The sequence below is a fragment of the Cannabis sativa genome, chromosome 5 (assembly GCF_029168945.1).
Source record: "Cannabis sativa cultivar Pink pepper isolate KNU-18-1 chromosome 5, ASM2916894v1, whole genome shotgun sequence".
Lineage (NCBI taxonomy): Eukaryota > Viridiplantae > Streptophyta > Magnoliopsida > Rosales > Cannabaceae > Cannabis > Cannabis sativa.
Window position 1 is genome coordinate 27,397,130 of NC_083605.1, and position 25,494 is coordinate 27,422,623.

A 25,494-nucleotide genomic window follows, 5' to 3' on the forward strand; every position below is an offset into this window, starting at 1 on the left:
AGGGAATAAACTTTCGAACATATAATTAAGATTATATTCCACTGTGCTGACAACACTATAATCTTTAACAAATTCATATGTTTTAGACTTAAATAGAATTCATACATTATATATATATAATCATGAAATAAATCATGTGAACCATGCAACATAAAATGTTATTTCTGATCTTTATTAATAAATAAATCTGATTATATTGAAATGAGTTTTATTTAGGGCACAAAACCCAACAAACTCCCACTTGCACTAATATAAAACAAAATGTGCATTTCAAATAATCTCAACACCTTGATATATAAATCAAGTGTAGTAATAGTAAACTCCTCGTAATAGGATCTAACAGGTTGAATTAACCACAACGTATTCTCCACCATTACTATTCCTTAATCACAAAATTCTTGATATTGTGAAATTCCTCTCTATATGTCTACTCTTTTGGGATACTGGATTCTATACCTTTGGCAATTATATTTGGTTAATAAGGAAATTAACACTAGTAGTTAAGACAAGTTGAAACGGTGCCACAATTGTATAGAACTTTCCTTAGACTGAATAAGTACCTTTCTTGCAATTTTAACATTCAGTCTCTCTCTGGTAGACTAAGAGATTTCAGATAGGTTTTTACACTTCTCCAAAAATACTACTCCACCCCAGAGTAATCACCATTTTATCAGCAGACTTTCTAGCACAAAGGCAAGTCTTGAAATCTGATGTGGTGTAGTCTAAGAGTTTTAAACACACCCTTATTGACTAACATATAGTTCCTCTCCTTAAGATTTACTTGATTGTGTTCCAATGTTCCTTTCCTGGATTAATTTGATACCTACTCATTACTCCCACTCAACAGCAGGTGTCTGGTCTAAGGTATACTAAAGCATATCTGAGACCTCTCACTGTTGATTTAAGAAATTCTTTCACGGCTTTATCTTTTCTGGAATAGTTGAGACTTTTCCTTAGATAAATAAAATCTATGTCTAGAAGTTGTGAAGCTTCTATAGATTGCTATTGGAAGGAAAATGCTTCAGCATCTTACTAAAGTAAGTTGCTTGCATTAGAGTAAGTAATTACCAGGTATACCACAAGCCATAGGTTTAGATAAACTCAAACCTTTAATACTAGGAACAGGAAGTTTTGTTAAGTCCATTGAATAAACTTATAAACTAAAATTTCATTTCATGTCCTTGTAATAGATAACTTTAGGTTACTCCATGTGAATGGATTAAACCATAGTTCTATTGGCTTTCTTCTTAGTTTCTTATCTTGACAATCCATTACTTGTTTAAACTCACAATGGATTTTAATCACTAGTGTCTTCCAAGTCTTAAGAAGGTGAGTTCCTAGAAACTCTCCCACTACGACAAGGTACCGTGAATTATGTCTAAGAAAACTAAATGGTATTGACCTCTTCGGTTCTGTTAAGACAACAGAGGCAGTGGGATCATCTTGTAACGAATAAGATGATAGAACACTTATGGAATCAAGAAGAAAATATCTCCTTTATTTGCTACTTTATTTTCAGACTTAGTCATTTTCTTAGAAAAGTAGTATTTGTTTAAACAAACACTTTCTTATCTAATGACTATGGGATGGTCCACCCCTAATCACTTAGAATAGCTAACAAACATGCAAACCACGGTTAGCAGTATAGCTTTTCTTAAGATTTCGATTAGGTCATCCATGAATCTAGCAATGATTTACATTAAGTATACAACCATTGCATCATTCTGAAATTATATTACCATAGAAGGATTTAGGCAATGACTAGTAACTAGTTATCAATATGCAAATTGAATTTCTGGGGAGGTAAGTTTGGATATAATTCAAAAATCAAATTAATGATCTTTGAACTGCATATCTACTAACTTTTTCTCCACCCCTATCAGTTCGCAAGATCTTTAACCACTTACCTTAATGGTTTTCACCATTGCTAGAAATTCATGAAATTTTTCAAACATTTCAAATTTCTTTTGCTTAAGGTAAAATCTAGAGTGATCGTTTTAAGAATACAACGAAAACTCATATCCACCCCTGAATGTACATCCATCTGCGAATGAGATGAACTTAATTTCAGTGGATATAGGCATATTAACTCTTTGCAGAGAATGATCTTGTCAAAACCACTATGAACAAGATACAAATGCCATAGATTTATAAAATATGTGGTTGTATCTTTTGATGATTTAAGTTTAGTTACATCAAAGAGTTCTTAGAATAGTGCAAGTGGATTCTGGTCACAGAATACTAAACTCATACAGTTTGAATCCATTGATAGAAAATGGTTATGAAACACTTGTGAAAGTGTAACTGTATAATGAGTAATTCTTTCTTGGACCACCACTACTAATTTAACTCTAAGTTGATTTGCCCTTACAAGTAGGAGATTTTAAGATCGAGAATTTATATCATTTCGGGATAGAATTTCGGGAATATAATCATATTTGTCATTTAATTTCGTAATAGAAAATATAGAATGACTTTATATGATTATAGACCATTCATCCAATGATATGTCATTGAGCTAATTCGAAATGAATAAGCTAAGAGGAATTAGGATAATTTCGTTTTAAATAAGAATCCAACGATGCTCCGATTAGCGAGAGTCAAAGTAATCTTATTTATGCAATCTTCTTGTTTCATATTGTAAATACTAGTCTAAGGTGTCATCAATTGATAAACAGCTAGATGTTGCATTTACAATACTTATCTTTCGAGATCTAACACTATTATGTTAGTCTAATGGTGAAAATCCATTAGGGATTTATCTCATTAGAAAAACAAACCAAGTTAGACCCACAATGAAGATTCGAAATTAAACTACAATTTAATAACAGAAAATAACATGGTTCAATATAAATTCATACACAATTCAGAAATTATTAAGCATATAGCAAGTAGGAATGACAAGTGAAAATACTAAAACATACAATCCTAAATAATTTCCAAGGTCTTCAACAAACTGATATCAGTGTCCCGTTTAGGAGAGAGTCAGTGATACCATCCATTGAATAGAGTTGTCAGCTCATCTAAAATGATAAACATTCTAGCAACCTTTTATTCGATCAAGATTGGAATCCAGCGTTGTCCCATTTAGGCGAGAGTCAAGGCTATTCTATCTTATGAGCTTCCACCATTGTTTCATACTCTTGCAAGTCTTATACAGTCGCCACCATTAGGGTTATCAATACTATATAAAAAACTTACAAAAATATTTATCTTTTGAGATTAAACGGTGCTAACTTGCTAATGAACGTTCCTCCATTAGGGAGGATTACTCACTAAAATAATAGTTATGTAAAACCAACAATGGAGATCGAATGTCCTAATAATAAAGCTCATTATTTAATGAAAGTTGTATTTTCTTCTAATATTTATTTTAAATATATATTTATTTAATTAAAATTTCCAATTTAGAATAAAAAATTCTAAATATAAATTTTAATTTAATATTTATAAATTATACTTAGATATATATGAAAATAACGTGAATTATTTCCATCTTAGTAATAATTTTCAATAAATATTTAGAAAATTATTCAATTTAAGTTGTTTAAAAATTAATTTAAATTAATTTACAACTCAAATTTAATTTTCTATAAATATATATTGCATTTCAAAAAATAAAGTGTACAAGAATACTACTTTCGAAAATGCTTTAAAATAAAATAAAAATAAATCCTGGAAAAATTATCTTAATTTTATGTTGGCCCAAAATTAATTAATAAAATTAATTTACAACAAAAATATAATTTTCCTATTTAATTAAATATTTAAGAAAAATTTCAAATATTTAAATATCATGATTAAGAATCAACTTAAATATTAATTTTCTATTTAATTAAATACACTAGAAAAATACTTCAAGCAAAACAGATAATAACTATCTAGACTTTCATTGACAAATTAATTCAATTTTTAATTATAATATATTTTAGTTCATTTATTTAATTAATCATTAAATGAAAAAATCATTGATTTAAGTTGGCCCAAAATTAAAAAGTATAATTTTTAACTTTAATCTATTTTTCAAATAAAAATTCGAAATTTCTGCATTAAAGAAATGCAATTTTAAAATTTTGGGAAAAAGATTAATGAAATAAAATAAAATATATTTTGAAAATTAGATTTAAGTTATTCTGAAATAAGATTCCAAACTTAAGGTAATTTTCAACTTTAATTAAATAACATGAAAAAAAAACAATTAAGTATCATGATGAAAATCAACTTAGATATTGAATTTTCGATTTAATTAAATGTATTAAATTCAAGAAATAAATAATCAAGTATAGAGGAAACTTAATTATTAATTCTAGTTTAATACTAGGAAAATATACTAAACTTAGATTGTACCAAAATTAATTATTAAACAATTAATTTCACAATCAATGATATTTTAATATTTAATGTTAGAAATAATAATTAGTACTAGAAATAACTATCTAGAATATATATCATTAACTAAGTATTTTTCTAAAATTAACTTTAAAATATTAAAATGAAAAATAAATTTCATATATTTTAAAAGTTAATTATGTTGCTAATTCAATTTTAATTATGTTAGACTAATATAATTAACCTAATACAATTATTTAAATAAGGCAAATGTGCCTTCACAATTGGGGTAGTTCATGTGAGGGGGAGCTGGGTTCAGTATGTCGTACCCACTTCTATTAGCCCCCAACTCTCACACAAGGCCCAAAAGAGAGGAATTTAACCTTAAAATAAACAATTGTTATTCATTGAATAAGCCCAAATCGAATTGGGTCTAAATAAAATTACTTATGTCCAATTTTATTTTAGCAACCTAGTCCATTTACTTAGTAAAAGTTAAATGGGCTTCCTATATGCATCTAAGCCCAATAGCAAACATATAGGCTCACACAGGTCAAATGATTTGGATGGGCCCTATCATGTTACTAGGTTTACACAGATGAAAGAAGTACAAAATTTACCTGTTACAAATTATTTATAAGATCTATTGACAATTGAACTATGATTAAAATCAGATCATTGGATCTGTCAACAAGTTAATCATAGCAATTTAGATCAAATAAATAATAGGTTTGTTAATTTTTTTTTGAATAAACAATATAAATAAATAAACAAACATTGTCCATGTAACAGATGTGAAATAAGATATTAATATAATTAAATTATTATTCTTAAACTAACCAACTAAATTTTGAAGATTTAGAGTTGTTAAAACAAACCTTAAAATCTCAAAATAAAGAAACTAATTTTAAAATATCTAGGTTTATTTGAATCAAATTTAAATTAAATATCAAATAAGATCAATGATTTGAAAGAAAGAATCTTCAATATCACTTTCAAATCTTATAATTTAATTAAAATAAACAAATTTTAAAATAGATTTGGTTAGATAATTATTAATTTAGGAATAAAATAATAAATAAATAATAATTACCATAATTATATGTCAAAATATCTCAAATTAAGTTATTTAAATATTTAAGATACAATTTATAAATTTCTAATAAGGAAAAAAATGATATAAATATATAGAAAAATATCATTTTTAAATTTATAATTTATAAATAATTAAATATTTAACAAAATAACAAATTTTGAATTTAAAAATATTATGGTAAGTATATCTATAAAAATATCTATGTTAATTTCAAATTTATTAATTATTTAATTTGTTATATAAGATAATTTTAATATAATATTTTAAATAAAAAGAAAAAGTTATCTTTTAATTTAAAATATGTTAAATATCAAAATATCTAATCTTATAATTAAAAAATATATAAATATTAAAGAAGTTAATAAATTTTAAATCTGACCGTAATAGGAAATATTTAAAAAAAAAGGAAATATTTCAAATTGGAAAAATCTAAAATTGGAAAATTTGAATTTTGGGAAACAATCCCATAAAAAATTGGCTTTTTGAAAAAAAAAATACAAAAATCGCAATTTTGGTGCATCATCACCTGCTGCCCACAAGGAGGCTGCACGCAGCCTCCTACGCGCGCGCAGGTGAAGGGATTGCAGGGGGCTTGTGCGGCGAACCTCCGCATGTGCAGCATAGGCACGGGCGTGCTGCAGGGTTGTCTGGGCATGTCACGCGCGCGCCAGGGGGGGGGGGGGTGGGGTGGTGACCGAGGGTCTGGTGCGCATGAGCACCACGCTCGACACCATTGTTTCCCGATTTTTCGAAATTCATAACTTTTTCGTTTTTCATCGGAATTAAGTTCCGTAAAAACAAAAATTTCTTAATTTTTCACAAGGAATCCAAATAAAATATTTTAGAAAATAGAAAAAATATTTTTTATGGAAAAAATGCGTACAAAATTTACATTCATCACATAAGCACATAAACCAACATGAAACCTCCAAATCAACACAAAACATATAAGACATCGTTTTAATTCATATTACATGAAAGTAAATCATTACCATGGCTCTGATGCTAGTTGTTGGAAATATTTTACCAGGATCTAGATTTACTACTAAGTATGTTTGATTAACATCCTAATATGAATTCTAAAACAATGAAATAAACACATAAGAGTTTAAGAAAACCTTACATTGGGTGCAGCGAAATATTATGACTCCTTCCATTCAGATCTCTAGCCCTTGATTCCTTTCTGTAGCAGAGCATTATCAAGATCTGAATCTGGATCTCCTTCTCTCCTTCTTTGATGCTGATTATCCACAGTGTTACATACTATGATTGAGGTACCACTTGATGTGTGTGGGCACTACTCATTCACTCAAGGAATTTCGAAATTTGAAGAGAAGAAAAGAGAGAGGAAAGTGGCGCATGGCTTTTTCTCTGAAGGAAACAATGTGCAAAGTCATGAGTTTCCTGAAGCCAACACTTTCTATTTATAGAATGCCCTCTAGGTTTAGGTTAGAATTGTATGGCATTAAAATAATGAAAACTATAAATGGTAATTGCTATGCATAGTGGGCGGCCAAACAAGGGATGTTGGGCCTCACTTTGCAATTTTACCATTTTGTTATTTTTCATTCCCATTTTCTCAAAAATACCAATTTTCCAATTTAACCATTTAAATGCCAATTCTAATTATTTAATAACTTAAAAATAATTATTAAATAATATATCCATTTAATATATTTATTAATTTAGACATGTAAAGTCTCTCAATTAATAAATAAACCTAGAATCTCTTTTCTTTACAATTTTGCCATTGCTTAGTGAAAATTCATAAAGTAGACATAGTCTAACTTTAGAATTTTAATTGATTAATCAAAATCAATTAACTGAGTCTTACAAGCAGTATGGTCTCAACTAGTATGGGGACCATGGGTCTATATAACCGAGCTTCAATAATTCAAACCGAGATTACCAAGTAAATTCCCTAACTTATTAATTCCTTATTGAATCCACACTTAGAACTTGGAATTGCAGTCTCAGTCATGTAGAACGCTCTATATGTTCCATGATATAGACAAGTCATTAGTTATCCATTGTTATAATCCTAATGTGATCAATGACCCTCTAATAGATGATCTACATTGGAAAGGCACTAAGTTACCGTTACACCTTCAATGTATTTTATCCTTAAAACACTTAGCTCCGTATAAATGATATTTCAGCAAAGTGAAATGAGATCTCCACCATTTATCTCTGTTTAGCAAAGCTTGAAGGATATCATCGTTTCACTTCTAAATTCCTATAGAAGTTATAGACTCCATATTTATGGTAGAGCTCCCACTCAATTATACTATCATGTTCCCAAAATGTACGTATCACCCTGACCCAAAAGTAGGCTTAACTAACAAATTAAAGAATATGTATAGTACTCTTGAGATCGAACCTAACCATATCAGGATTAAGATCATTTGATCTAGGATCAACAAGTGATATTGAATTGAATAGATATTACGGTAAATTTAATATATCTAATCAAAGTTCAATATCCGTCCCTTCCGATGTATACTCCATACATCCGATACTGGTAAACTTTGCCAATGTCTTGGAAAGGACATAACACTTTTCGAAGGTGTAAGAATACCTATCGCTGATTATACCATGTCAGTCTAAATCCAGTGTTCTGACAAATCAGGAAATAAACTGTAACGCCGTAATGCTAAGGCACGCTACAGTTCTTTTTCAATTATAGTGCAATATTTGCTAATCAAAGAATTTTCTCGAAAAACGTGTCAAATTAAAACTTTTGCATTAAATATTAAACTTTGTAATATAATAAAATATTTACAAGTGCCGGGATCCCGTTGTCAAACTTTGTAAAATTTACTTTCCAAAATATACATTCCAAAATACATAAATTTACTGGTCGCACAGCGACTTTAAAAATACAACTCCCAGATGTCCCGAGACCGAACACTCTAGGTCGCGCTGCTTGACATGTACAATCTCACCCGAGCTCAGGTTCACTGCTGTTCAGCCTTCGCCTTTCCTTTACCTACACATGGAAGCAGAAACTGTGAGTCAACAGACTCAGTAAGAAATGCATATAACATATCATATAATTTCCGACCTGTAAATAGGCGCCCATACACCTATTTACAGAGCTTAACAGATGAGTATGAACGTTCAATACTAGGGTACAACCACTATACCACATACACAACGTACCGCTCTGTACGAGTGTTGGTAGGGTTTACTCCGTACCCTGAGTACCACTGCGTGATATACCACACACCTTAGCACTTTCTCCTACCCGTGTTGGTATCACTGTATTGTACTCACAACAACAACACTCACTATACCAATGCACTTTGTATCATATCCATACAAGTGTTGGTAGTGCAAATCACAATTTAAGCATGCATATACAAACACATATACATACATTCAGATAATCACATCACACACTATATCCAGTTCTTACCTGTTTTCCGAATTCAAGTGTGCTGGCCGACCTGAACGGAAATCTCGTGCTAGATGGATGCCCTAATCACATTTTGAAACCGGGTAAGTTACATGATTAAAACCCTAATCCCGGGAAACCCAAAACCAAAACCCTAGGTTCTGCTATGCTCTTACTAGGTTATTCTAACTCTAGAAATAGGGAAACACCCATCCGAGGGATCGAAAAGGCAAAAATTGAGAAAATGAAAGGTTCGGGGAACCCTGCCAAAATCGGCTAGCTGGTTTTTGTGGCACTGCAAACCGGCTAGCCGGTTTGCACCAGGTTTCCCAAAACCTCTCATTTGTTGCTCAATCTTCCACCAATTGCCATGAAACTTTCCAGAACACCTATACAATGCATAAGCAACAAAATTCAGGCAGTATTTCACAGAGCAAACCATTCAAAATCAATTTTCCATTAAAGCTCAAAGCTTTCAACTCTAAACTTAGAATTGCACAAAACTTAAACCAATCATTAAAACCAGCAACTAGGACTTAAAATCAACTCAAGAAGACCCTAAAATTCGAACCCTAGGCATATGAAAACCTAACAGCCCCTATTACTCCAAAACACCATTTCAACCTAACTTAAAAGCTTGAAAATAAATAACCAATAGTCTAGGGCTTTACCTCACTTGCAATAGCTTAAATCCTTGCTGAAAATCCAAGGAAATGAAAGGAAAAAAAATCTGGTTTTGCCTTTGATTTGCCCCAGCCGAAAGCAAGAGAGAGAGAGAGAGAGAGAGGAAATGGTTGAGATAATTTTCTATGTTTTCCTATTTTCTCTAAATGAAATAAAGACTAGGGAAAATCCTTTTTCTTGCTGAATATAGCTTGGCTAGGTGTCAACTAACCAAAAAGCCACCTATCCATGACTTAAATAAAAAGTCCAAATTGCCCTTTGACTCAAACTTAGGGTATTTCTAAAGCTAGGGGTAAAATGTTCAATTCCATAACCCCGCTCAATCCCGACAATTTATTTCCTCTAAAATATTTCCCACTATGAAATAAGGTTCTAAACTTACCCATGTGATCAATCTAGCCATCCATAGCATTTTCCGTTGTCGCCGAACAAAAATTACAAAAATAATATATTTCACATATAAAAATTTAAATAATACCCCTAGAGTTTAATAAAATCTCTGGAATTGAGAAATTATAACTCTAATATTTATTTCTAAATATTGGGGTCCACAATTAAATTAATTCACATATAATAATAAAATAATAAAAATTAGTGCTAATTGCCCTTACTAATCCAAATTACTAAAGCGATCATTACAATTATCCCCCCGTTAATAGGATTTCGTCCTCAAAATCTAACATGAATAGCTCTGGATGTTGAGTCCTCATATCCGACTCCAATTCCCAAGTGGCTTCTTCCACCTTACTGTTCCTCCAGAGCAGTTTAACCAATGCAATAGTCTTGTTCCGAAGAACTTTTTCCTTTCTATCCAAAATCCTGTACAGGTTGTTCTTCATAGGTTAAGTCTGGCTGGAGTTCAAGGGCTTCATAACTCAAGACATGAGTTGCGTCTGACACGTATTTCCTTAACATGGAAATGTGAAATACGTCATGAACAGCCGATAATGCTGGTGGTAAGGCTAGCCAATACGCTACCTGCCCGACCTTTTCAAGTATCTGAAATGGCCCAATGAACCTAGGGCTTAACTTACCCTTCTTCCCGAAGAGCCTTATACCCTTCATTGGTGAAACCCGCAGGAAAACATGTTCCCCTGCCTGAAATGTAACATCTCTGCGCTTCGGATCAGCATAACTTTTCTGCCTGCTTTGAGCTGCAAGCATCCGAGCCTTGATCTTATCAATAGCCTCATTGGTCCTCTGCACTAATTCTGGACCCAAGTACTTCCTTTCTCCTGTTTCGTCCCAATGGATAGGAGAACGACATTTTCTACCATATAACATCTCATAGGGAGCCATCCCTATTGTACTCTTGTAGCTGTTGTTGTAGGAGAATTCAATTAAAGGCAAGTACTTACTCCATGAACCCTCAAAGTCCATGACACAGGCTCGCAGCAAGTCTTCCAAAATCTGAATAGTTCTTTCTGACTGACCATCAGTCTGAGGGTGAATAGCTGTGCTAAACTTTAACTTGGTACCCATAGCCTTCTAAAGACTCACTCAAAACTTCAATGTAAACTTTGAATCCCTATTTGACACAATAGATTTAGGGGCTCCATGGAGACGAACTATCTCCTTTACATACAATTTAGCGTACTGATCCACTGAATATCTAACTTTCACTGGTAGAAAGTGAGCTGACTTTGTGAATCTGTCCACGATGACCCATACAGAATCATACATCCCCGTAGTTCTAGGCAAACCAGTTACGAAATCAATTGCAATGTCCTCCCACTTCCATTTTGGAAGGACAAAAGGTTGCAGTAACCCTGCCGGCCTCTGATGTTCAGCTTTAATCTGCTGGCAGGTTAAACACTTGGACACGTAGTCCACCACATCTCTTTTCATCCCATACCACCAGAAGTAGGGTTTCAAATCCTGATACATTTTGGTGGTTCCCGGATGCAACGAATAAGGCGTGGTGTGAGCTTCATCAAGTATCTCTTTCTTAAGCTCATCAACATTAGGAACACAAACTTGAGCTTTGTATAACAACATTCCACTGTTCGAGACTGAAAAGCCTCTAGGCCGACCAGCTATTACTTCGTCTCGAACCTTAACTAACTCGGGATCTTCCAGTTCTGCCTTTCTGATTCTCTCCAATAGATCAGATTGGAGTGTCAAATTATGCAATTTCCCGACCACAAACTCAATCCCTGCACTAACCATTTCCGAGGCTAGTTGAGGGGCTATAATAACCGTAGTACAAACCTGCCCGGGACCTTTTCTGCTTAAAGCATTGGGCACAACATTGGCTTTCCCGGGATGATACAAAATTTCACAGTCGTAGTCCTTAGCAAATTCCAACCACCTTCTCTGCCGCATATTCAAATCTTTTTGGGTGAAAAAGTATTTGAGACTCTTATGATCAATATAAATCTCACACTTTTCACCGTAAAGATAATGTCGCCATATCTTTAAGGCAAAAACTACAGCAGCGAGCTCTAAATCATGAGTTGGATAAGGCTGCTCATAATCTTTCAGTTGACGAGAGGCATAGGCTATGACTCTGTCAGCTTGCATCAGAACACATCCCAGACCCTGTCTGGACGCATCACAATAAACAACAAATTTCTCTTGATCTGATGGCAAAGCTGTTGGAAATTATTTTACCAGGATCTTAGATCTACTCACAAGTATGTTTATTAACATCCTAAATATGAACTTTTTGAAATAAACACATATAAAGTTTAGGAAACCTTACATTGGGTGCAGCGGAATAATATGACTCCTTCCGTTCAGATATCTAGCCCTTGATTCCTTTCTGTAGCAGAGCATTATCAATATCTGAACCTGGATCTCTTTCTCTGAATCTTTGATGCTGAAACTCCTTTGCTGATGATCTTTCTACACGATCTTTCTCACTATGATTGAGGTATCACTTGATGTGTGTGGGCACTACTCTAATCACTAAGGATTTCGAAATTCAAAGGAAGAAGAAAGAAGAACTGGTAGCTAAAGATAGGGAGAGAGAAGGCTCAGTTTTTCTGATTCAGAAAGTGTCAGAAGAAAAGTCTTATTTTTCTAAAGCCTTCACTATCTATTTATAGCATTCCACTATGGTTAGATTTGAATTATATGGCATTAAAATAATGAAAAAATCAACTTAAAATACTACAATAGGTGGCCGACCATACACTAATGGATTGGGCCTTGCTTTTTGCAATTTTGCAATTTTAACACCTTTTGTATCTGATTTTCTCAAAAATACAAATTTCCTAATTCAATCATTTAAATGCCAATTCTAACTATTTAATAACTATAAATAATTATTTAATAATATTGTCATTTATCATATTTATTAATTGAACCATACAAAGTATCATAATTAACAAATATGCCCCTATAAACTCTTTCTTTACAATTTCGCCCTTACTTAGTGAAAAATTCACAAATAGACATAGTCTAATTTGAGAATTATAATTGATTAATCAAAACCAATTACATGAGTCTTACAAGCAATATTATCTCAACTAGTGGGGGGACCATGGGTCTATATAACCGAGCTTCCAATAAGTAGATCAAGAATTTAGCACTAAAATTCACTAACTTATTAATTCTTCGTTGAATCCACGCATAGAACTTAGAATTGCACTCTCAGTATATAGAATGCTCTATATGTTCCACCATATAGACACATCATTAGTTATCCATTGTTATAATCCTGATGTGATCAATTATCCTCTATATGAATGATGTACACAGTAAAGGGATTAAATTACCGTAACACCCTACTATGTATTTTATCCTTAAAACACTTGACCTCGTATAAATGATATTTCAGCTTATGTGAAATGAGATCTCCACCATTTATTTTCGTTTGGTCAAGCTCGAAGGAGATCATCCTTTGCTTACTATTCGCCAGATAGAAGCTATAGATTCCATGTTTATGCTAGCGCTCCCACTCAATTGCACTACCGTGTTCCCAAAATGTACGTATCACCCTGACCTAAAAGTAGGCTTAACTAACAAATCAAAGAACACGAATAGCCTTTCAAGATTGAGCCTAATCATAACAGGATTAAGATCATTTGATCTAGGATCAACTAGGCGATATTGACTTGAATAGATTTTACGGTAAGTTTAATTAAATCTAAGTCAAAGTTCAATATCGGTCCCTTCCGATGCATACTCCATGCATCCAACCTAAGCTTTACTTTAACCAATGTTCTGGAAAGAACATAGTATTTCTCCAAATACAAGTAAACTCTTGTTGTAGATTATCATATCAGTAAAACCCTGTGTCTGATAAATCTAGGAAACTTTATTCACAAAGTCATGTTTACTTTCCAATGTGTTGACGGCACAATAAACAGGATCAAGTATGTGAAAAGGGTTTCAGATGAATCTATACATTATGTACATATAATCATGAAATAAATCATGTGAACCATGCAACATTAAATGTTATTTCTGATCTATATTAATAAGTAAATCTGATTATATTGAAATGAGTTTTATTTAGGGCATAAAACCCAACAAACTCCCACTTGCACTAATATAAAACAAAAAGTGCGTTTCAAATCAAGTGTAGTAGTAGTAAACTCCTCGTAATATGATCTGAAAGGTTGAATTAACCTCAACCTTTTCTCCACTATTACTCTTCCTTTAATCACAAAATCATTGATAATGTGAAATTCCTCTCTATATGTCTACTCTCTTGGGATACTGGATTCTATACCTTTGGCAACTACTTTTGGTTAACCAGGAAATTAACACTAGTAATTTAAGGCAATATGGAATGGTGCCAACGATGTATAGAACTTTCCTTAGACTGAATAAGTACCTTTCCTGCAACTTTAACATTCAGTCTCTCTCTGGTAGACCTAGAGACTTCAGATAGGTTTTTGCACTTCTCCGAAATCACTATTCCACCCCCAGAGTAACACCATCTTATCATAAAGATTTACTAGCACAAAGGCAAATTTTGAAATCTGATATGGTGTAGTCTAAGAGTTTTAAACACACCCTTATAGACTAACATATAGTTCCTCTTCTTTATCTTAAGATTTACTTGATTGTCTTCCAATGTTCTTCTCCTGGATTAATCTGATACCTACTCATTACTCCCACTCAACAGCAGGTGTCTGGTCTAAGGCATACAAAACATATCTAAGACCTCTCACTGTTGATTTAAGAAATTCTTTCATGGCTTTATCTTTTCTGGAATAGTTGAGACTTTTCCTTAGATAAATAAAATCTATACCTAAGAAGTTGTGAAGCTTCTATAGATTGCCATTAGAAAGAAAATGCTTCAGCATCTTACTAAAGTAAGTTGCTTGCATTAGAGTAAGTAATTACCAGGTATACCACAAGCCATAGGTTTAGATAAACTCAAACCTATAATACTAGGAACAGGAAGTTTTGTTAAGTCCATTGAATGGACTTATAAACGAAAATTTCCTTTTATGTCCTTGTAATAGAAAACTTTAGGTTACTCCATGTGAATGGATTAAACCATAGTTCTATTGGCTTTCTTCTTAGTTTCTTATCTTGACAATCCATTACTTGTTTAAACTCACAATGGATTTTAATCACTAGTGTCTCCCAAGTCATAAGAAGGTGAGTTCCTAGAAACTCTCCCACTACGACAAGGCACCGTGAATTATGTCTAAGAAAACTAAATGGTATTGATCTCTTCGGTTGTGACAAGACAACGAGGGCGGTGGGATCATCATATGTTATATAAGATGATAGAACACTTTTGGAATCAAGAATTAAATATCTCCTTTATTTGCTACTTGTTTTTCAGACTTAGTCATTTTCTTAGAAAAGTAGTATTTGTTTGAACAAACACTTTCTTATCTATTGACAATGGGATGGTCCACCCCTAATCACTTAGAATAGCTAACAAACCATGGTTAACAGTTCTAGCTTTTCTTAAGATTTTGATTAGGTCATCCATGAATCTAGTAATGATTTACATTAAGTACCCAACCATTACATCATTCTGAAATTGTATTACCATAGAAGGATTTAGGCAACGACTAGTAACTAATCATCAATATGCAACTCGAAATTTCTGGGGAGGTAAGTTTGGATATAATTCAAAAATCAATTTAATGATCTTTGAACTGCATATCTACTAACTATTTCTCCACCCCTATCAGTTCGCAAGATCTTTAACCACTTACCTTAATGGTTTTAACCATTGCTAGAAATTTTTTAAACATTTCAAATTTCTTTGCTAAAAGGTATAATCTAGAGTTATCGTTTTAAGAATACAACGAAAAACTCATATCCACCCCTGAATGTACATCCATCTGCAAATGAGATGAACTACTTTCAGTGGATATAGGCATATTAACTCTTTGCAGAGATTGATCTTGTCAAATCCACTATGAACAAGATACAAATGCCATAGATTAAAAAAAAATGTGGTAGTGTCTATTGATGACATAGGTTTAGTTACATCAAAGAGTTCTTAGAATACTGCAAGTGGATCCTGGTCACAGAATACCTAACTCATATTCCATACAGTTTGAATCCATTAATAAAAGATGGATATTAAACACTTGAGAAAGTGTAACTGTATTGTATTCTGGAATTAGAAATATAAGAAAATTTCTGTTTGGATTGTAAAATTAAAGTCAAAGACTTAAATTCAACCAAATATAATGAGTAATTCTTTCTTGGACCAGCACTAATAATACAAACTCTAAGTCAGATTTGCCCATACAAGTAGGAGATTTCTAAGATTGAGGTTTTATATCAATTGGGAATAGAATTTCGGGATTATAATCATATGCTTCATTTAATTTCTTAAGAGAAAATATAGAATGACATGAAATGATTTATAGACCATTCATCCAATGATATGTTTTGAAGCTAATTCGAAATGAATAAGCTAAGAGGAATTAGGATAATTTCGTTTATAAATAAGAATCCAACGATGCTTCGATTAGCGAAAGACAAAGTAATCTTATTTATGTAATCTTCTTGTTTCATATTGTAAAAATACTAGTCTAAGGTGTCATCAATTGATGAACAGCTAGATGTTGCATATACAATATTTATCTTTCGAGATCTTACACTATTATGTATGTCTAATGGTGAAAATCCATTAGGGATTTATCTCATTAGAAAAACAAACATGTTAGACCAACAATGAAGATTCGAAATTAAACTACAACTTAATAACAGAAAAGAACATGGTTCAATATAAATTCATACACAATTCAGAAATTATAAACATATAGCAAGTAGGAATGACAAGTAAAAATACTAAAACTTACAATCCTAAATAATTTCCAAGGTTTTCAACAAACTGATATCAGTGTCCCGTTTAGGCGAGAGTCAAAGCTACCATTCATTGAATAGAGTTGTCAGCTCGTCTAAAATGTTAAACATTCTAGCAACCTTTTATTCGATCAAGATTGGAATTCAGCGTTGTCCCGTTTAGGCGAGAGTCAAGGCAATTCTATCTTATGAGCTTCCACCATTGTTTCATAATTTGCAAGTCAAGTATGGTCGCCACCATTAGGGTGATCCATACCATACAAAACACTTACAAACTACTTATCATGCGAGGTTAAACGGTGCAAAATTGCTAATGAACGTTCCTTCATTAGGGAGGATTACTCACTAAAACAAACGCGGTGTAAAACCCACAATGGAGATCGAATGTCTTAATAATAATCAAGCTCATTATTTAAAGTGAGTTGTATTTTCTTTGATTCTCTTTATTTAATTTATTTATTTTAAATATATATTTATTTAAAATTTCCAATTTAGAATGAAAAATTCTAAATATAAATTTTAATTTAATATATATAAATTTTACTTAGATGGATATGAAAATAACATGAATTATTTCCATCTTAGTAATAATTTCCAATAAATATTTAGAAAAATATTCAATTTAAGTTGTTACAAAATTAATTTAAATTAATTTACAACTCAAATTTAATTTTCTATAAATATATATTACATTTCGAAAAATTAAAGTATATAAGAATACAATTTTCGAAAAATGCATATTAAAATAAAAAATAAATCCTGGAAAAAATTATTCTAATTTAATGTTGGCCCAAAATTAATTAATAAAATTAATTTACAACAAAAAATATAATTTTCCTATTTAATTAAATATATAAGAAAAATTTCAAATATTTAAGTATGATGATGAAAATCAACTTAAATATTAATTTTCTATTTAATTAAATACACTAGAAAAATACTTCAAGCAAAAATATCATCTATCTAGATTTTCCTTTGACTAATTAATTCAATTTCTAATAATATACTTTAATTCAATTTATTTTAAATTAATCAATAAATGAAAAAAATCATTGATTTAAGTTGATTCAAGAATTAATTAAAATAAATAATTAATTTACAACTTAATCTATTTTTCAAGATAAAATTCGAAATTCTAGCATTTAAGAAATGCAATTTCGAAAATTGATTAATAAAATAAAGAAAAAATATATTTTGAAAATTATTTAAATTTAGTTGAAAAAATAAATTTCAACTAAAAATAATTTTCTATTTAGTTAAATGTCATGAAAAAGAAATATTTAAGTATGATGATAAAAATCAACTTAGATATTTAATTTTCAAATTAATTAAATGTATTAAATTCAAGAAATAAATAATTAAGTGTAGAGAAGGCTTAATTATTAATTTCTAGTTTAATACTAGGAAAAATATACTTAAAATAAATTGTACCAAAATTAATTATATAAATAATTAATTTCACAATGTATAATATTTTTCTATTTAATATTAGAAATAATAAGTAGTCTAGAAATAACTATCTAGAAAATATCTTATTTGACTAAGTATCTTTTCCACAAAATTTGAAAAAATATCTAATTTAAGTTGTATTAGAAAAAATCTAGAACTTAAATATTTTTCAAATTTAAATTTAATTAAATATCAAAAATTAAGTTGTAACCACTTAATTTGAAAATATTCCATTTTAAGTTAATATTCGAAAAGATATTAACTTAAAAAATATTTAAAGAATCTTAATAACCAATGCCTAAAATTCCTCAACTTAATTTTGAATTTTGAAATTCAAAAGATATTCAGATTTAAGTTGGTTAGTTGTAGATAACTAAATATCAACTTAAATAGGAATATTTAATGAAAAATTTAAATTAAGCTTCAGAAAGAATCTAGATGGTTATAATTCTATATTTAATTAAATACAAGAAAATACATATAGTTTAGCTTAGAATAAAAAATTCTTTAAACTATATTTTTCTTAAATTAATTTCAAAATAAATGAAATTAATTATGTTGCTAATCAATTTTATTAGGTTAAACTAGTGTAATTAACCTAGTACAGTTGTTCAAATCAGGCAAATGGGCCTTCACAATTGGGGTGGTTCTTGTGAGGGGGTGCTGGGTTCAGTATGTCGTACCCACTTCTATGGCTCCCAACTCTCACACAAGGCCCAAAAGAGAGGAATTTAACCTTAATAAGAACAACTGTTATTAATTGAATAGGCCCAAAAACTAAATGGGCTTAAAGAAATTCTATCAAGAACTATGATAATTTATTTAGCAACAACAACCTATATGCATCTATAATAAAATTAAACACATAGGCTTACACAGGCACACTTTGGATGGGTCCTATCATGTTGCTAGGTCATACACAGATGAAAGAAGATTGTAAATTATACCCGTTACAAATTATTATCTTGACCAAGGGAGCCATCAGATCATTAGATCTGGCAAAAGGTAACCATGGCTATTTGCAATCAAGTAATAATAGGTTTTAAAAACTTACATACAAGTTAAAACACATACTCCTGCAACAAGGTTAGTTGGATAGTTGGATGTAGGATTTATTTAATTTTAAATTAAATATTTAATTTCGAAAATAATTAATTAAATAAAAAAAAATTGGAAAAATTTAAAAAAAATTTGAAAAAATTCGAATTTTTTTTTTTAAAAAAAAATTTAAATTTAAAATTAAACCTACAATTTTTGAAAAATTAGGTTTCAACCAACCTAAATATCATTTCAAAAATTTGCTAACTACTTATAAATTTTAAATGTTATTTTATAAATAAAAATTAAATAAAAAATTAGAAAAGATAAATAAATATCTTTTTCAAATTTTAAATGTAATTTAAATAAATAAAATAACAAAATTTAAAAAATTAGCAAAATATCTTATATCATTTAAAAATTACATGATTATAAATATCTTATTTTTAAATTTAAAATAAGATAAGATATAATCAAATTTTAAAATAAGATAGATATTTTAAGCAAGAAGATAGAAACTAATTCTATTCTAATTCAAATTACACTAATATCTTGAATTAAATTTAAAAAAAAAATATTAAAATAATTCAAAATGATAATTAGAATTGAATTAGGAATAGTGATAGTATAAATACAAAACTATACCAAAAATCCGAAGTTAATTCCATTAAAAAAAATGAAAAATCGAAGAAAAACAAAAAAAATTCGAAACTGTACGGACAGATTTGCGATCGCAGGAAAATATGAGCAGAGCCCCGATTTTTTTAAATCTTCAAAAAATCATAACTAATTCAAATAAAATCCAAATTAAGTTCTGTAAAAGGCTAACTTGCTTAATTTTTCCCATACTATCCAATAAAAATAATTCCAGAGATGAAATCGCAATTATTTTTCACGAAAATTTCACAAACATCAATCAATCATCAAATAACACTCAATACAACATGATACCATCCAAAGAACATACAAACAATCGTTTTAAAGTCCAAATTTCTTGAAAGTAAATCAATTACCATGGCTCTGAGGCCAGTTGTTGGAAATTATTTTACCAGGATCTTAGATCTACTCACAAGTATGTTTATTAACATCCTAAATATGAACTTTTTGAAATAAACACATATAAAGTTTAGGAAACCTTACATTGGGTGCAGCGGAATAATATGACTCCTTCTGTTCAGATATCTAGCCCTTGATTCCTTTCTGTAGAAGAGCATTATCAATATCTGAACCTGGATCTCTTTCTACGAGATCTTTGATCTTTGAAACTCCTTTGCTGATGATCTTTCTACACGATCTTCCTCACTATGATTGAGGTATCACTTGATGTGTGTGGGCACTACTCTAATAACTAAGGATTTCAAAATTCAAAGGAAGAAGAAAGAAGAAGTGGTAGCATTCCACAAAGGGAGAGAGAAGGCTCAGTTTTTCTAATTCAGAAAGTGTCAGAAGAAAAGTCTTATTTTTCTGAAGCCTTCACTATCTATTTATAGCATTCCACTAGGGTTAGATTTGAATTATATGGCATTAAAATAATGAAAAAATTAACTTAAAATACTACAATAGGTGGCCGGCCATACACTAATGGATTGGGCCTTGCTTTTTGCAATTTTGCAATTTTAACACCTTTTGTATCTGATTTTCTCAAAAATACCAATTTCCTAATTCAATCATTTAAATGCCAATTCTAACTATTTAATAACTATAAATAATTATTTAATAATATTGTCATTTATCATATTTATTAATTGAACCATACAAAGTATCATAATTAACAAATATGCCCCTATAAACTATTTCTTTACAATTTCGCCCTTACTTAGTGAAAAATTCACAAATAGACATAGTCTAATTTGAGAATTATAATTGATTAATCAAAACCAATTACATGAGTCTTACAAGCAATATTATCTCAACTAGTGGGGGGACCATGGGTCTATATAACCGAGCTTCCAATAAGTAGATCAAGAATTTAGCACTAAAATTCACTAACTTATTAATTCTTCGTTGAATCCACGCATAGAACTTAGAATTGCACTCTCAGTATATAGAATGCTCTATATGTTCCACCATATAGACACATCATTAGTTATCCATTGTTTTAATACTAATGTGATCAATTATCCTCTATATGAATGATGTACACAGTAAAGGGATTAAATTACCGTAACACCCTACTATGTATTTTATCCTTAAAACACTTGACCCCGTATAAATGATATTTCAACTTATGTGAAATGAGATCTCCACCATTTATTTTCGTTTGGTCAAGCTCGAAGGAGATAATCCTTTGCTTACTATTCGCCAGATAGAAGCTATAGATTCCATGTTTATGCTAGCGCTCCCACTCAATTGCACTACCGTGTTCCCAAAATGTACGTATCACCCTGACCTAAAAGTAGGCTTAACTAACAAATCAAAGAACACGAATAGCCTTTCAAGATTGAGCCTAATCATAACAGGATTAAGATCATTTGATCTAGGATCAACTAGGCGATATTGACTTGAATAGATTTTACGGTAAGTTTAATTAAATCTAAGTCAAAGTTCAATATCGGTCCCTTCCGATGCATACTCCATGCATCCAACCTGAGCTTTACTTTAACCAATGTTCTGGAAAGAACATAGTATTTCTCCAAATACAAGTAAACTCTTGTTGTAGATTATCATATCACTAAAACCCTGTGTCTGATAAATCTAGGAAACTTTATTCACATAGTCATGTTTACTTTCCAATGTGTTGACGGCACAATAAACAGGATCAAGTATGTGAAAAGGGTTTCAGATGAATCTATACATTATGTACATATAATCATGAAATAAATCATGTGAACCATGCAACATTAAATGTTATTTCTGATCTATATAAATAAGTAAATCTGATTATATTGAAATGAGTTTTATTTAGGGCATAAAACCCAACAAAAGCTAACACCGGAGCTGTTATCAAACGTTGCTTCAACTCCTGAAAGCTTGTTTCACACTTATCTGACCACACAAATCTCTAATTTTTCTTGGTCAATTCGGTTAGGGGCATAAAGAGTTTAGAAAATCCTTCGACGAAACGTCGATAATACCTTGCTAACCCGAGAAAACTTCGAACTTCCGTCACAGACTTGGGCCTCGGCTAGTTCTTCACTGATTCTACCTTGTTTGGATCAACCATAATTCCATTCTTCCCAACAATATGACCCAGAAAGGACACCTCAGACAACCAGAATTCGCACTTTTTGAACTTTGCATACAACTTGTGATCCCTAAGTCGCTGCAATACCATTCGAAGATGATGCTCGTGCTCCTCTTCTGACTGAGAGTATATAAGAATGTCATCGATAAACACTATAACGCAGTTATCGAGGAAATCCTTGAATACCCTATTGATAAGATCCATAAAGGCCGCAGGAGCATTAGTCAATCCGAATGACATTACCAGAAACTCATAGTGCCTATATCTGGTTCTAAAAGCAGTCTTTGGTATGTCCTCCTCTCGAATCCTCAATTGATGATAACCAGATCGTAAATCAATTTTTGAAAACACTGTCTTTCCCTGAAGCTGATCGAACAGGTCATCGATCCTAGGCAACGGGTACTTGTTCTTAATCGTCAGCTTGTTTAGTTCCCGATAGTCAATACACATTCTGAGGGAACCATCTTTCTTTTTCACAAAGAGAACCGGAGCCCCCAGGGCGATACACTGGGTCGAATAAACCCAATGTCAAGCATCCCTGAAGTTGCAACTTAAGCTCCTTGAGTTCTGCTGGAGCCATCCTATATGAAGCTTTAGAAACAGGTTCAACTCCAGGTGCCAGATCAATTACAAAATCAATCTCTCGCTGTGGCGGCAATCCCGACAACTCCTCGGGAAACACGTCAAGAAAATCTTTTACCACCCTGACTACCTCAGGCCCAAATGTTTCAGGTCTGCTGGAGTCAAATACCACCGCTAGAAATCCTACACAGCCATTGCATAGTAAATCCCTAGCCCTTAATACAGAAATAACCGGGATCCGAGACCCCTGAACTGATCCAACATAAACAAATGGATCTTCACCTTGTGGCTGAAAAATCACCATTTTTTGCCTACAATCTATACTGGTCGAATACTTGGATAGAAAATCCATTCCCAGTATAATGTCAAACTCAGTTAATTTCAATTCTATGAGGTCAGTACTCAATTCCCTATCTTGGATCCTAATTGGCATAGACCTAATGCGCCTATTAGAGATAACCGATTCCCCGCTAGGCATTAGGGTTCCAAACCCTCTTTCTAAAATATCACAAGGCCTACCCAAAAGATCAATTACTCTTGTAGCTACATATGAGCGTGTAGCTCCCGAGTCAAATAATACTGTAAACAATAAGTTGTTGACGGGAAGGCGACTGTCTGGCGAAGGCGGCTGCAGCATCAGCTCGGGTGATGGCAAACACTCGAGCAGGAACCGGTTTCACCTCAGCTTTCGGCTCCTCTTTCTTTGCCTGGGGGCAATCTTTCTTGAAATGCCCCACCATGCCACACAGGAAGCATGTTTTCCGGTTACACTCTCCCAGATGATGTTTCTTGCACCGTGGACATTCAGGGTAAGAGTAACCCTGGCGTCCACCTCTGCCTTGGTTCCCACGGAACCGCTTACTTTGCCCCGAGCCACCAGAAGCTGGAACAACTTTTCTTTTCTTCTCGGTGGTGGAGTCACCACCATCCCTACCGTAAACAGGAGTAGGAATAGTGGGGGTTCCACCAACACTCGGAGTCACCCGGGGCTCCTGAAGGAATTTCACTGCACCCTCAGCTCTCAAAGCCTTCTCAACCATCTCTGCATATGTGGTTGCCTCAGTAGTAGTAATAACCAGATCATGTCTAATCTTTGCGCTTAAACCCGCCAAATATTTTTCTTTCTTGCTGAAATCAGTTGGCACAATTCCCGCTGCCAGCTTGGCCAACCGGTCAAACTTTGTCCTATATTCAGTAACCGACATTCCCTCAATTTGAACCAATTCGGCGAACTCTTTCCGCTTTGCACTGCCGACTGCTTCGTTGTAATACTTAGAGTTAAACAACTCTTTGAATTCTTCCCAGGTCATCACTGTGACGTCTCGAGTGAGGGTTATCAACTCCCACCACACGAGAGCGTCTTTCTGAAACTGGAAAGTGGCGCAGGTCACCCGGTCATTACCAACCACTTGTTGGAATTTATTTTACCAGGATCTTAGATCTACTCACAAGTATGTTTATTAACACCCTAAATATGAACTTTCGAAAACGATGAAATTAAACACATATAAAGTTAAAGAAACCTTACATTGGGTGCAATGGAATTAAATGACTCCTTCCATTCAGATCTCTAACCCTTGTATCCTTTTTGTAGCAGAGTATTATCAAGATCTGAACCTGGATCTCTTTCTCTGAATCCTTGATGCTGAAACTCCTTTGCTGATGATCTTTCTTCACGATCTTCCTCACTATGATTGAGGTATTGCTTGCTGTGTGTGGGCACTACTCTAATCACTAAGGTAATTTCGAAATATGAAGGAAGAAGAGAGAGAGAGGGTGGCAGACAAGGAAGAGAGAGAAGGCTTAGGTTTTTCTGATTCAGAAGTGTAATTTTCCTGAAGCCTTCACTATCTATTTATAGCGTTCCACTAGGGTTAGGTTTGAATTATTTGGCATTAAAATAATGAAAATATCAGTTTAAAATGCCTACAAAAGTGGCCGGCCATGGCTTAGTGGATTTGGGCCTTGCTTTTTGCAATTTTGCAATTTTAACACTTTTGTATCTGATTTTCTCAAAAATGCCAATTTTCTAATTCAACCATTTAAATGCCAATTCTAACTATTTAATAACTATAAATAATTATTAAATAATATTGTCATTTATCATATTTATTAATTGAACCATACAAAGTATCATAATTAACAAATATGCCCCTATTAACTCTTTCTTTACAATTTCGCCCTTACTTAGTGAAAATTTCACAAATAGACATAGTCTAATTTGAGAATTATAATTGATTAATCAAAACCAATTACATGAGTCTTACAAACAATATTATCTCAACTAGTGCGGTGACCATGGGTCTATATAACCGAGCTTCCAATAAGTAGATCAAGAATTTAGCACTAAAATTCACTAACTTATTAATTCTTCGTTGAACCCATGCATAGAACTTAGAATTGCACTCTCAGTATATAGAATGCTCTATATGTTCCACCATATAGACGCATCATTAGTTATCCATTGTTATAATCCTAATTTGATCAATGATCCTC

At 32.0% G+C, this 25,494-nt stretch overlaps 1 protein-coding gene across 1 annotated transcript in view; it reads right to left on the bottom strand.

Moving 5' to 3' along the window:
• LOC133038247 (uncharacterized) overlaps positions 1-22,866 on the bottom strand; it is a 31,024-nt gene extending 8,158 nt beyond the window's left edge. The window contains exon 1 of the mRNA XM_061116337.1: positions 22,447-22,866. Coding sequence (XP_060972320.1) covers positions 22,447-22,866 — 420 coding nt within the window. The remainder of the gene's footprint in view (positions 1-22,446) is intronic.
• Positions 22,867-25,494: the final 2,628 nt, after the last annotated feature.